Source organism: Indicator indicator, chromosome 13 (assembly GCF_027791375.1).
Source record: "Indicator indicator isolate 239-I01 chromosome 13, UM_Iind_1.1, whole genome shotgun sequence".
NCBI classification, from domain to species: Eukaryota; Metazoa; Chordata; class Aves; order Piciformes; family Indicatoridae; genus Indicator; species Indicator indicator.
Window position 1 is genome coordinate 20,215,134 of NC_072022.1, and position 13,737 is coordinate 20,228,870.

General features: G+C 58.8%; 1 protein-coding gene across 1 annotated transcript; it reads left to right on the forward strand.

Annotated features, from left to right (window-relative positions):
- Positions 1-181: 181 nt before the first annotated feature.
- Positions 182-3,927, forward strand: LOC128970887 (PHD finger protein 13-like). The gene is made up of 6 exons (XM_054386258.1): positions 182-206; positions 243-322; positions 2,370-2,462; positions 2,624-3,236; positions 3,549-3,587; positions 3,701-3,927. Exons 1-6 carry the CDS (start codon positions 182-184, stop codon positions 3,925-3,927), a joined length of 1,077 nt encoding a protein of 358 aa, XP_054242233.1.
- Positions 3,928-13,737: the final 9,810 nt, after the last annotated feature.

Genomic DNA, 13,737 nt, shown 5'->3' on the forward strand with positions numbered 1-13,737 from the left:
GCCCCCACACCTCCCCCAAACCGGGGCGGCCGAGGCGAAGCCCCGCCCCGGCCTTCCCCGCCACCAGGTGGTCCCGCCCCTGCAGCCGGGGCGGTGCTCGAGCCTCGCTCCTACGGGCGGCGGGCACCCATCGTACCGGGCAGGGCAGGGTGGGCAGAGTAGGGTGGGCCCAGCGAACGGCATGAGTGCCGGTGGCGAAGTGGCAGGTGAGGGGCGCGGAGCCGCCGACCTCCCCCTCGGAGAAAGATCGTTCCCCCGCGGCGGGCCGGGCTCGGCGGGGAGCAGCCCCGTGCCCAGCCCCGGGTCTCCTGGGCCCGAGGAGGTGAGCGAGGGTGTGGGTCCCTTGGGCCGCCGCGGGATGCGGGTGTGTCCTGGGGGGAGGAGGGGGAAGGGCTGGCTGTGTGTGAGGTGCCCGTGGAGGATGGGGGGTCGGGAGTCGTCTGTGAGTGGGAGGACTCCTGTCCATGGTGTGTGCGAGGGGCGTGAGGCTGCTCTTGTGTCCCTGGGTGGGAGGCAGGGCTCCGCTGTCCCCCTGTGTGCGGTGGGGAGTGGGGTTGCCGTATGTCGCTGTGTGTGCGGGGGGGGGATTGCTGTGTGCTCTGTGTATGTGCGGAAGGGGGGTGGGGGTGGTGCTGTGTGCCCTGGTTGCGGGGGGAAGGGTGCGGTGTGCCCCTCTGTGTGTGTGCGGGGGGGAGGCTGCTGTGGCCCCTCATTATCTGTTTGTGTGTGCGGGTAGGGGGGGGTGGGGGGTGTTTGCTGTGTGCTCTCTGTGTGTGCGGGAGAACGGGGGGTTGCTGTGTGCCCTGTGCGCGGAGGTGGGGGTGCTGTCTGCCCTGAGGGGGTGGGTGGGAGGGTGCTGTGTGCCACTCGTGTGTGTGTGTGCGGGGGGTGGGGTGGGTGCTGTGTGTCCTTATGTGTGTGCGGGGCCGGGGGTTGTTGCTGTGTACCTCTGTGAGTGGGGAAGGGGTTGCTGTGCGCCTCTGTGTGCGTGCGGGGGGGGGGGGGGGCTCTTGTGTCCCTGTGTGTGTGCTGAAAGGGGGGAGGGAGAGAGGTTGCTGCGTGCGGGTGCCAGATGCGGGGAGCCTAACGGGGAGCGGGGTGGGAACCGTGTCCCTGTGTGTGTCTGGAGGAGGGGGGCTGTCTCGTGTTCCTCTGTGGGGAAGACTCGTGTGTGAGCGGGGGGGAGGGTGGACTCCTATGTTCCCTCTGTGTGCGCGGGGGGTAGGGGTGTCTTGTCTCGAGGGGTCTTTGCTGGGGGCGGTTGCCTGAGGGAGGCTTGGGAAGTAATGTGTCCCTGCGTGTGTGCGGGAGGAGGGGTGGGCTCTGTGTACGCGCGGGGAGATCTCTATGTGTCCGAGGAGCCCTCGCGGGGGCGGCGAACTAGTGCCCAGGGTGCGCCCAGGGTAGCGGGGGGCAGCGGCAGCGGCAGCACGCGGGTCTGTGGCGGTGCGGGAGCCTGCGTGGCCGAGTCGTGTCACGCCGTGTGCTTGATGGGGTGGGGAGCTTCAGGGGGTCGGCGTGGTGGTGGTGGGGAGGTGTGAACGGGGGACGCTGCTGTGTGCTGTGTCCGGGGAGGGTTGGCGGGGGGGGTGTCCTATGCCGGTGTTGCTCGTGCAGCGGCTGTCGGGGTGCGGGGGTGGGGTCGCCCCCCTCCCCCCCCCTCGCCGTCGGGGCAGGACCGGGAGAGCGGCGCCATCTTGGGAGCCATCAGGTGCCCGGCGCGGGGACGGGAGGCGAGGGGGAGGGGGACAGTCACCTCTTGTCCTACCTACCCTGGCCACTTTGCCGTGGGTGGTGCCATGTGGCTCGCTCCCAGGGTCTCCCCTCGGTCCCCGGAGCCGGCGGGTGAGTGGCTGCTCCTAGCTGCTGTTCCGGCCCTGGCTGAGGAGGCGCCGGCGTGGGGCTGGCTCTGCCGCGGGCTCCCGGCGGTTCCGTCGCTGGGACCTTGGCCCGAGCAGCACCGGGCTTTCCTGGCTGACCGAGGAGCTGCCGGGCAAGCCCAAATCGCCGGGCACCTTCCCAGCCCCGGCGCCTTCTCCCTCCGGCCTTGAGTCAGGCGGCTGTGGGCGGACACCCCCCGGCACAGGGGCTCCCGAGCGTCTGACTCACGGCGGCTGCTGTACTTTCTGGGTGCCCCGTCGTGTTGTCACTGTGTGTCCCCACTCTGCTGTGATTGAGGTTTTACAGGGAAGGGCTGCATCTGCCGAGCCAAATGATGCAGATGGGTTACAGGAAGGAGGGATGTTCGAGTGACCTAAATGTTTGTGTCATTGCTGCGTGGTCCGAGGCGACCACCTGAGATGAGCTACGATGCTCGGCTCAGGTCGGGATATTTGGGGAGTTTAATTGACATGTGGCATTTGTCGTAGCCATTGCAGAAACGACAGAGAACTGTGGAGGATTTCAACCAGTTCTGTACCTTTGTTTTGGCCTATGCAGGCTACATCCCCTACCCTGAAGAGGTAAGTAGGCTTGTGGGGTGTTTCTCTACAGAAAGGCTGGTTCCTCTGGGCTCCCTGCTATGTGCAGACCCAGCTCCCTTTCTCCATCCCCAGCCCCTTTCTCCTTATCCTGAATGCCTGTGCTGCAGTCTCCCATGCTAGTCTTGCATCTTCTTTTGCAGAATGAGCCCTGGACCCATGGAGGCAGCATGAGTCCCCAGAACAGCACAGGGAGCACTCAGGACAGCGATAGCTGGGCTTCGTCCCACTCTTCTGACTGCCATATCCTGATGGATGAGGGGAGGAGCAGGAATGCAGTGGCCAGGGGGGCTGTGGACAACAGCCTGCTCCTGAGCTGCCCTGCCTTCTCTACCAGCTTCTATGATGTCCGGCCCCAGCAAACCAAGCGGAAGAAACCACCTGCAAAGAAACTCATTTTGGAGCAGGAGGTGGAGAAGAGTGTGCCAATGAATGCTGGAAAGGGCTTGGAGGCAGAGCAGGATGAAGTGAAGGAGCTGGCTACACTGGAGGGACAGTTGCCTCCTGTGAAAGAACAGCTTTCAGAGCTTTCCCTCAACCCAGTTGGGGACCCCCAGCCCAACTCCCTGCTGGAAGAGCTTATGAAGGAGGAGAAGGACTGCATGCACAGAGCAGAGGGGACTGAGAAGCCAGTAGATGATCCTCAGCTAAAGGAGCATGATCCCTGCTCTGGAGGGAGGAAAAGCCCCAGCTCTTGTAGTACCTTGGACCAAAGTGAAGGGGAAGATGCAAGCAGAGGCAGCTCCCAGCCTAGTGGTGAGTGTCTTGAGAGAGTGGCTCTGTGGTGCTGCAGCCAGTGCTGAATATTGCTCCTCCCTCAGCTGGAGCCACCTATGCTGGCTCTATGGAGGGCCTGCTGATGGCCTAAGCCTTTCCCAGCAAGGGGAGTGCCTTTGGGACCCTTGAGGGACTGAAGAGCAGGGAGCTGGCCTGCCCTTTGGCATCTCTGTTCTGCAGAGCAAGTAGTACAGACCTGAAATGTGTCTCAAGTAGGGCCTAGAGCCACTTTGCTCACTTGGTCTTTTTTTTTTTTTTTTTCTCTTTTCCTTTCCCCTTTTGCAATTTTAGCAGTCGAATTTGCAGCAGCTCCCAACACCAAAGCAGAAGGTGAGTGGTGGTGGCTGTGCCATTTAACACCAGTGGAACTGGCTAGTCTGGCTGCAGCCAGATGTGCAGCTGGTAAGGTGGTTTCTGATCAGTCTCTCTCTCTCCCTGGCCAGATGACGATGCCTGGGATCTGATCACCTGCTTCTGCCTGAAGCCCTTTGCAGGGAGGCCCATGATTGAATGTAACGAGTGTGCTACCTGGATCCACCTCTCTTGTGCCAAGATCCGCAAATCCAACGTGCCTGAGGTTTTCATCTGCCAGCGATGCCGCGATGCCAAGCAGGAGATTCGGCGCTCCAACAGAGCTCGGACAGTGCCCCGCAAGCGCTTCTGTGACTGAAGCTCCTCCAGAGCAGGGAGGACAGGGGTCCCCTTTTTAAACTGAAGACTGTAGCCTGCTTTGGCTAGACAATCAATGCACAGTAATGGCAGGGGAGGGACTGGGCTGCAGGGCCGGACTGTCCCCCTTGCACTTCTGACTCCTGGAAGCTGCCACGTGTGTCCTCCCTGGGGATGGCGCTGGCCATGGAGCTCAGTTACCCCCAGAGGTGTGGGGAGAAGAGGAGGGTGGTCCAGCTATGCACTAGGTTACTCAGAAACATCTTTGTCCTTGCATGAAGCTGGCTCAGTGCCTTTCCCCTAGGGCAGCCAAGGAGAACCTAGTCCAAGTAGTTTTTCTGTGGTGTGGTGGAAGCTTACAATTATCCCAAGATGTGACCCTTCCTACTTCGTCCTGTTCTGTTTTCCTTGCCTCAGACCTTGGGGTGGGCTGCAATGGCAAAGCCCCAGTGACCCAAGTTCTCCTCCAGCAAGTAGGTGTAGCCCAGGAGAGCTCCCTCCATGTAATATGCTGCTCTCCAGGCTGGGAAGGAACATCCATCCCACTGATGCCTGAAGCAGACTGGAGCTCTGCATCTTGGGGGTATTGGTGGAGCAATCCATCTCTGGCTCGTCAGCCTTGGAGGCTGCACAGGGGAAGTCTTTCCCCTGGCCCATGGTGCTTCTGGTTTCATTTGCTGTGCCTGTGGCCTCAGGATAGTCCTGTTGGACTGAGAGCAGCAAAGGCATCCTCTAATAGATGATTATAAAGGCTGTTCTTGCCAAGCACCTCTCTGTGGTTCATGTTTTCCAGCTGCACTAAGGTCTTCTTCATGAAGGCAAGGGGGGAATTCCTGGCAGGAGACTGAAGCAGGAGAGCTGACTGTGGTAGGGCAGGAGAACACTCTGGTTAACTTTCAATATTTTCCACTTTAAATCAAATGAAACTCATACCCTGTGGGTATCTCCTGCCTGTAGGGCTGAGGGAACATCTGCTTCAACACCAACTGGGTGCTGAAACCTGAGCTCAGGTGGAGCCAGGAGCTGGGAGAGCCTTGCTTTCCAGCACTCTGTCACAGTTTTTTTTCCCTGGACACAGAGAGTGAAACCTAATGATTTGTCAAGAGTGGGCCCTTAGCCCCTTCTGCTATGCAACTGCTTCTCTGGAGACACAGGACATGCCCCCTCCAGGCCCACAGTTAAGTTTGGCAGTGGAAAGCCTTTTCCCCTCCATGTCCCCTGTGTGCAGTGTGTGTGATCTCCCGGAGCCCTGTGTGTGCTAACTATTGAATCCCACCTGCTCCTCAGCCCCTCCAAAGAGCCTGGCCCATATGCCTTCTGCACTTTCCCTGCAGGGTGCAGACCCTGCTCCTGTCCCAGTGACACTTGGCTTGGCTTCTGTCACAGCACTGCCCACAGCAGGTCAGGGGACAGCCCCCACTTGTCTGTGCCCATGTCTACATTTCTTAACTAGGTTCTTTCCTACTTGCACATCTGAATACTGTGGGACCACAACTGGAGGAGGGTATGGGGCAGCCCCCTGTCACTCAGCAGCCCCAGGCTTGTCCCTGTGCCTCTCTCCTCCCGTGGAAAGCCTGGGCCCCAAAAGTGCTTTATGTTTTTATAGTTACTTTGTATTGATATGTAAAATAGCAAATTCTGGTCCTTGCCCTGTGGAGTGTGGCTGGAGTCTTAGGTATATAATAAAGTTACTTTCTCCATAATGGTGGTGGGTTTTGGCATAATTTGGTGGCCGTGGGGCCCTAAGTGCCCCCCTGTTTCCCTTCTGCTGTGGCTCAGAGGGGACCTGAGCACTGCTTCTCCCTGCCCAGATAAACACCTAACAAAAGCAAACAAGCAGGTAAATGCATCTGTGTTTTAATAGAACTGTAACCATCACTCCACCCTGCTGTGGCACATTGGGATGCTCCACGGGAAGGTCCTCTGAAGGTGCATGGGCTGGAGGACAACCTCTTTGATGGGCACCATCTTCCTGAAGCTGCAGCCAACTCACGGTGAGCATCACAGGTCACTCCAAAGAAGCAGCAGATCAGATGGCTGGGAGGTGTCCACATGCCGTTGCTGTGACTCTTAAGACACTTCACTATATAGCTCAGAAACTCTTGGGCTCTGACAAACCCTCTCGCCCTCCTCCAGGGAGTTACAATTTAGTCTTGACAGCAGTTGAGGTGCCAAAGGATTCAGTTTTCTCCACAAAGGAAGTCTCTTGTTCCAACACAGAGGTACTACTGGCTTCTGCTGCAGAGCCCGAGGTGTGCCAGCTTCCATCAGGCAGTGCCTTTGGATCAAATAGGGAATAGGGCAAGGGGGACCAAGACCTGGCCTGGCCTGGCCTAGCTGGGGTGAGAAGAAATCGCCATTTGTAGGGACCCTTACCAAACCAGGGGCCTGCTAGTACATTTCAGTCCTGAGACAATTGCTTTGGGGCAGAGGCAACAAATGGTCCAAGAACAGCAGCAAAACCATGCGTAACTTCTATGCTAGGGGCCAAAGCTGGATTTCATCAGCCAAGCCAAGATGCGTGGGGGTCTACTCCTCCTTACCCCAGACAGAGCCACCTGCCTTCTCCTCCAGGTGGGGAATCACTGCCTCAGTGTAAAACTTCTCTAGCTTGGGCACTGTCTGCCCCCAGAACTCGGCATCGAACTCCACAGGGACCACAGCTGTCTCCTTGGTGGTGTGCACCACGAAGTCAGCCTGCTGGAAGCCAGCAGAGGCTAGCTGGCACTGGACCTGGGTGAAGTAGGGATGATCCTTCTTCAGGGCATAGGTGTTCCCATCTACCTTAAGGCAAAAGTCCTTGTCCTTGCAGGCCTCCTGCACGGTCCTATTCCTGTGCTTGTAGGGACACTTCACCTCCAGCAGCCCAAGGGCCTTCCCTGTGGCTGCCTCCTTGATGATGCCATCTGGGCTGGCAGCAATCCACTTCTTCTCCTGGTTAATGAAGAGGCCACAGTCCTCCACCTGTACTGGCTTGCCCACCGCCTGTGATTTCAGCTGCTCATAGGCCTGCACGGCTGCCTTCTCCTTGCGGAGCCCCCAGGACATGGCGGGTGTCTGCACCCCAGGGCTGGAGCTCACCACTGCTTTCAGGTAGGACTTGGGCACCTCATCTGTCTTGCCATTGGCAAACTTGCTGTTGGCAATCCTGGGGGCCACAGAGGCAGTGATGCGGTTTTCCCGCCACTCGTACCACTTGGGGTTGCTCTGCTGGCCCCGGGTCTCCTTCTCCACCCGCGGGATATCCTGGCTTTCCAGGGGGGTTAGGAACCGTTCACAGGACCTGCTCCAGTCAGCCCCAGGCTGCTGCTTCTGTGGACATGGGTTAAGTCTGGCTGAACTGGCAGCTCCTTTGGCACTAGGTGACTTCTTACGGGTTGCAGAGCAACTGCCAGCAGATACTTTGTGCTGGTCTCTGGCATCTCCTCGGGCTCCGCGGGATGCTACGGGTCTAGGCTGAGAGGAATCTGGCTTTGCACCCCTCCCCTGGCTGGAGCTGGTGACACCAGCAGCTGGAGTGCTAGGTCTAGGCTGAGAGGAACCTGGTTTGGCACCCCACCCCTGGCTGGGGCTGGGGACCCCAGCAGCTAGAGTGTTCTTGGTTCGGCTGCCTGCAGTCGCAGCCTTGGCCCGGGTGGCCGAGGCAGAAGGTGGTGGTGCAGCAGGTGTGGTTTTAGAGGCAGCTGTGGCTGGCCGAGGGGATGTGCCACTGGTCTCCTTCCTGGGTCTCCCCATTGCTATGTATCAGATGGTCTCGTGCTGTGGGTATGGAACAAAGTTGAGTCTGCACCCCCAAATCACACACTTCCCTTTCTTTGGCACTCCCTTGTGCCCACCTTGACTGGGTTTGCATGGCAAGGTTTTGGTAGCAGAAGGGGCTACAGGGGTGGCTTCTGTGAGAAGCTGCTAAAAGTTTCTTCTGTGTCAGATGGAGCCAATCCCAGCCAGCTCCAAGATGGACCTGCTGCTGGTCAAGGACAAGTCCATCAGTGACAGTGGAAGTCCCTCTGTGATAGTATATCTAAGAACGGGGGAAAAAAAATCTGCACAACAGCAACTGCAGCAGGAGAGGAAAACCAGCTCTACAGACACCAAGGTCAGTGAAGGAGAAGAGAGGAGGAGCTCTAGGTGCCTGAGCAGAGACTCCTCTGCAGCCCACGGTGAAGACCACGGTAAAGCAGGCTGTCCCCTGCAGGCCGTGAAGTTAACTGTGGAGCAAATATCCACCTGAAACCCAAAGGAGGCAGATAACCACCCAATGCCCAAAGGAGGCTGTGACCCCATGGGAAGCCTGTGCTGGAGCAGGCTCCTGGCAGGATGTGTACTCCCATGGTGAGAGGAGCCCACTCTGGAGCAGCTCTGCTGGCAGGACCCCATGAGGCACTCACACTTGAGCATTGTGTTCCTGAAAGACTCCACCCCATGCAAAGGACCCACACTGGAACAGTGGGGAAAGAACTACAGCCTGGGGGAAGGACTTATGTTGGAGCAGTTCATGAAGAACTCCAGCCCATGGGAGGGACCCGCACGCTGGGGCAGGGAAAGAATGTGAGAAGTCCTCCTTCTGAGAAGGAAGGAGCAGCAGAAGCAACATGTGATGAACTGACTGCAATCCCCATTCCCTATTCCCCCGTGCCACTGGCAGGGAAGGGGTAGAGAACTCAGGAGTAACATTTAGCCCAGGAAGAAAGGAGAGGTGAGGGGGGAGGTGTTTTTAGGTTTTATTTGTTGTTATCCTACTCAAATTTGATGGGTAATAAATTAAGCTCATTTCCCCAGGTCAAGTCTGCTTTGCCTGTTCCTGTTTGTTACAGGAACTGGTGGGTGATCTCCAAGTGATCTCCTTGTCCTTATCTCCACCCACGAGCCTTTCCTTATATTTCCCCTTCCCTGTCCAGCTGAGGAGTGGGACTAACAGAACAGTTTCGGTGGGCACCTGGCATCCACCCAGGGTCAACTCCAGGCCATTAGTGTCCCCCGCCTGCCCAGGCTGCCACCACGGCTCTGTCCCCACGCTTTTCCTCGGGTGACACACCACTGTGGCATGCCGGCTGGTTTAGTGGTCCCGGGGTGTTTGTGCACCGCCCCCACCCGAAACCTATGCCTGCGTGGAGCCTGTCCTCCCGGCCCTGGGGTGGCCCTACCGGCCCAAACACCGGGGAAGGTGCTAACGGGGTGTTTCCGGTGCCAGGTCCACACTAGCGGTGCCCACGAGTGACGCACGGGATCTGGGAGGGCTCCTCCAGGTCCCATCACCCGGGGACACACGTCGCGGAGCCCCACCCAGCACCACCCCAGGGTACCTGGGCAGCCGGAGCTGCCCCGCTGCCGCCGGCCGCTCTCACCGCTCCGCCGCGGCTCCGGAAGCGCGCGCCGCCCGCACCACGTGCCCGAGGGCCGAGAATGCGGAAGGCGGAGCGGGGACGGCTGGGTGACGACGCTGGGCGAAGCTGGCCGGGCCCAGCTGGTCCGCTCCCCGCTAGAGGGAAGCAGTCGCTCGGCCATCCCTGCCCGCGGCGGGGTTTGCCCGGGCACGCCCAAGGCCCTGCCGGGTCCCCTTGCCGCCATTTCCCCACCCCGGCTGCTGCGGACAAGCCCCTGCAGCTCCCGTGGCACCCCATCCCAATATTTTGGGCTGGTTTCGTTCAGATCCTCTCTCCCTTCTCCCGGCTCAATTGCCGCTGCAGGGAGGGGACCCCAGACCCATGTACTCCCTCGCTGCCTAGTCCGAGCCTGGCAGGGAAAGGAAGCGGCTGGCACATAGCCCTGCCTGGCACCTAGCACCCCAGCTTTGCGCTGTGTGAAGGGACAGGATGATCTGGCGGAACGCTGCCGTGCTGCTTGACACCCTGTTCCCGATGAGCCTCAGTTCCCGTTGGCGCTGCGCTGGCCCAAGCTGAACTGCCACAGCCCACCACCACCAAACCCACCCTTGGAAAAAGGACAGCAGCAAGAAGCTGGAGCGAAAATACAAACCCTGCGTCACGGTGCTGCCCGGCTGCGCTGCCGTACACAGAGGGTCCTTGGACACGGCCTCGACAGCCTACTTCGGAGCCCTGACAAAGAGTTTGGCTGCAGAGCAGGAAGCAGGGGGAGAGGGGGTGGCAGCAACACAGCGAGTTTCAGATTCTCCAACCCCAGGGAGTTTCGTTTTCAGCAGCGGGTTGGGCGCCTTGGCAAGAGCCGCGGCGAGGCAGCCGCTGAGTCAGCCCATCCGCCCCGCGGCACTGTGAAACCCCCATGTCCGCCCCATGGCTGTGAGCCCCCGCTGCTTTTGGCGGTGGAAAGGAAACCCAGCAGCCACCGGTGCGTGTTCCTGGGTCTGCGTTAGAGCGACACACCCAGCCCCATCTGCTGCTGCTGTGGCAGTGGGAGCGTTTCAGTTAAGCCTGAGTCGGGTGAGCCTTGGCAGCTTTCCCAGCATCTCTCCCCAAGGGTCTCTGGTGTCTCCATGAGCCATCTTGATCTCTGCTGTAGTTTCATTTCCCACTGTTCTCTCCCTCCAGCCTCTCTGTAACTTGGGCAGGCCACTAAGGCACAAGTTACATCAAAAGGCATCTGATTTTGACCAGAAACATCATCAGCCTTTTCCTCCTCCTCCTCTGCAGCTACCCCTCCTGAGGATCTGGCTTAATTTGCACTGATTTAACAAGCAGCAGACAGCTGAAGATGACCCCCCTCCTGCTCAGATCTCTGCCCTAGCAGCCCTTGGCTGGGTCTGAGGAGCTGCGGTTAGGTTGAGCACAGCTGCTCCCAGCCTGACACCGGCTGGTATCTCCTCAGGTTATTTCCCCCTTTAGCACTAAATTTGCAGGGCTTATCAGTGACTCGGGACCTGAGAGCATCCTTAAGAGTTTTGCAGCCAGTGCTCCCTCCAGCCAGCCTTATCTCTGGATGATAATTCAGTTCAGTAAACCCCGGACAAGGTACAGGTGATTTGAGGATAAATACCCAGATAATGACAGGTCCCTCGGGCAGGACAGTACACTGGTGAGGGCTGCGTGGGACTACTGGAGCACAAGGGTGCCGAATGGAGCTGTTGGGCTGAGCCGGGCCTGTGTTCTCAGGGCTTAACACATGCCTTAGCTTAGCAGTCTGCCGAAAAGCAATGCCAGGCGCCCCGGGGGGCTGTTTGTGGCTGCAGTGATCTGTTGTAGGGAAACTGTGACAGTGCAGAGCGGGAACACGAGCGCCTGCTGTCTGATGCTGGTGTCAGTGCTGTACGGAGCAGGATGGAGCCCACCTGCGTCTCCTCGGGGCTGCTGCGAATCGTGGGGGTTGGGCTTGGCTGTGTCCCCGGTGCTGCTCGTGCCGTGGTTATTCACCTGCCACGGTAGCACTGGGGCCGCAGACAGTGTCTGACGCCATAGGCTGGCCAAGTCGCTCCGGCTGGTGGCACCAACCCAGCACTCGCATTTGGACGCTTGTCTTCGCCTTAGCTTGGCCTAGAAACAATATCTCAGAGAAAAATCAAAGCTTGTGTTTGGTTGGGTTTTGGGGGTTTTGGTTTTGGTTTTTCCCCGGGCTGGAGCAGCTGCAGCACTTTGCCGTGACGATGGGAGCGGCAGCCCCGTGCACGCCGCAGGCTGCGGGGATGTGCTGCGGCATACACTTTGCCTCCAGCAGCTCGCAGAGCTGGCGTCTGGGGTGTGTGTGGGAGAATACATGGGTGAACATCCTTCTCCTCTGGTCAGAGACAGCAGGGAAGGGGAGCAGCTGCACACTCCAGCACTCCTCTCTCCCCATGCAGTGCGAGGAAGGGAAGTGGTGTGCCGTGGGGCATCTCACACAGCGAAAGAGAATGGCTTAACATGCTCTTGCAGGCACCCCAGGGACATGCAGAGTGCTTCTCTGCCAGATAATCATGTTGGCTGAAACGCAGGGTAAGGGGTCAGGAAGGGGGAGCATGCCCCGGTGCTGCTGCAAAGGGCATCTTCTGACGAGATTTTCCTCCTTTATTCCTGCCTGTGCTGAGGAGCTGAAGCCATAGTGGTGCATGGGTCACTTCAGAGATGAGATCTGGTGGGGAGATGCAGCTCTGCCAGGCCTTGCTCCAGCACTGCTCTGATATCACCTGCTGAGGACTTCAGACCACTACCTGCCACCACTGCCTGCTCTTTCTGCCCCAGTTTGTGGCTGGGCTGGCTCCAGGTTTGGCATGGCTGTGATGGTGGGTTTGCAGTGCATGGGAGGTGGGTGGCTCCCCTCTGCATGCTCTATAAAAAGAGCTGTGGCAGCACAGCCCTATCTATAGCACAGCAAGGGAGCTGCCTGGGAGGCAGGGCAGGGATTAGCCCTAAATCTGACAATTTTCTCTGGTCCCACTTGGGAATGTCAGGCCAGCAGTGGCAGTGGAGGGATTCCCAGAAAGCCTCAGGCTGAGAGATCTCCCTGCCAGCAGACATGTCCTGGCTTTGCTGGGATTTCCTGACTGTCTGCATGCTCCCCAAGGGGCTTGTTGTCATACTTGTCACCCAAAGATTGGTCTCTTTCCAAATCCCCCCTCCTTCCTGTTCTTCAGGACTGGGATCTCACTGCTGCACATAGAGGCTGATGAGGATGGCCCCAATGGGACCCCAGAGCATCTGAATTGGGGCAGGGGGGAGGGTGTATATGTGTATGTGTGTATGACCAGCATCTGCCTGTGCCCAGCCCTTTCATGGTGGTCTCAAGGTGGCTGAGACCTTTCCTAGCTAAGCTGGTTGTGACACTTGTGGCCCACTATACTTGTACTGGAGAGTTCAGCTGGCTGATGGGGGGTTGTGTATTGCACTGTACTTGTTTTAGGGGAACACAGGAGGGGCAGCTACATGTCCCAGGCAACCAAACTCTGTATTTGTGGGTGCCACAGCATCACCCTGGGGTCTCACCAGCACCCAAGTTTGGCTGTACGTTGCCACACTGTGGGTGCAGCGCAGCCCACAGCACTGTACTTTGCTCTTGATTGGTGCCTGTCACCCTCTGGGTGTGTTGGGTGTCCCCTGAGACCCCCCTAGCACCAACTGTGAGAGCATCCCCCAGCCCTCCCCAGGGCAGCAGTACCAGGGAGTGTGTCTCTTTAATGAGGCTGGGCTTGGAGCAGCTCTGCTGCTGGCACAGAGAGTGAGGGATGGAGCGAGGGCGGTGAAGGAGACAGTGCCAGAGAGGGAGCCTGCAGCAGGGAGAGGCAGGGAAGGACCGTTCATCCCCACCAGGAAACCACAGCCCCCTGCCAGAGGAGCAGGGAGACCCACTGCCAGGGCAGAGGGCTTTGTGGAGGGTAGGGACCCAGCAGTGCTGAGCTGAGCCTGCAGCCCCTGTGTCATCCTCCACCAGGTAAGGGCCAGGGCTGGGGGGAGGCTGGGACTGCAGTGACTCGGGAACCCTGCAGGTATCCTGCAATTCCTGGGTGCCCTAGGGTCACACACCTACCACCAGGGCAGCCCCGATCGCAGTGGAGGTGAGAGGTGGGAGATAAGGCAGGAGGGCCACAAAAGTGCTGAAATCACCATCCAGCATGGACCTGACAGGGTTAGCTCAAATAACTGCTGGGACCAATCCCAAGGGGATCAGCAGCCCGCCTCTGGTCCACACCACAAATGTCCCTTGCTTGGAGGAACAGTGGGACCCTTTTGCAAGGCTGCTCTGCCTGTGTCGGGAAATCTGTGGGGCTGGGACTTTTCTTTTGCGGGGGGTGCCTGTGTTAGGTTACATTGAGGGCAAGTAACTACTGTTCCCTGGCATGGAGCTGGGGTTTTGTTTGTTTGTTTGTTTTCAGGGGCTTTAGCAGCTCTGGAAAGGTGAGAGCAGCAGCAGCAGAGGTCCTGGACAA

Coding starts and splice junctions, on each gene's coding strand:
- LOC128970887 (XM_054386258.1), top strand. CDS start 182: ATGAGTGCCGGTGGCGAAGTGGCAG. Junction 207..242: donor TGCCGGTGGCGAAGTGGCAG/GTGAGGGGCGCG, acceptor TCCCCCTCGGAG/AAAGATCGTTCCCCCGCGGC. Junction 3,237..3,548: donor AGGCAGCTCCCAGCCTAGTG/GTGAGTGTCTTG, acceptor TTGCAATTTTAG/CAGTCGAATTTGCAGCAGCT.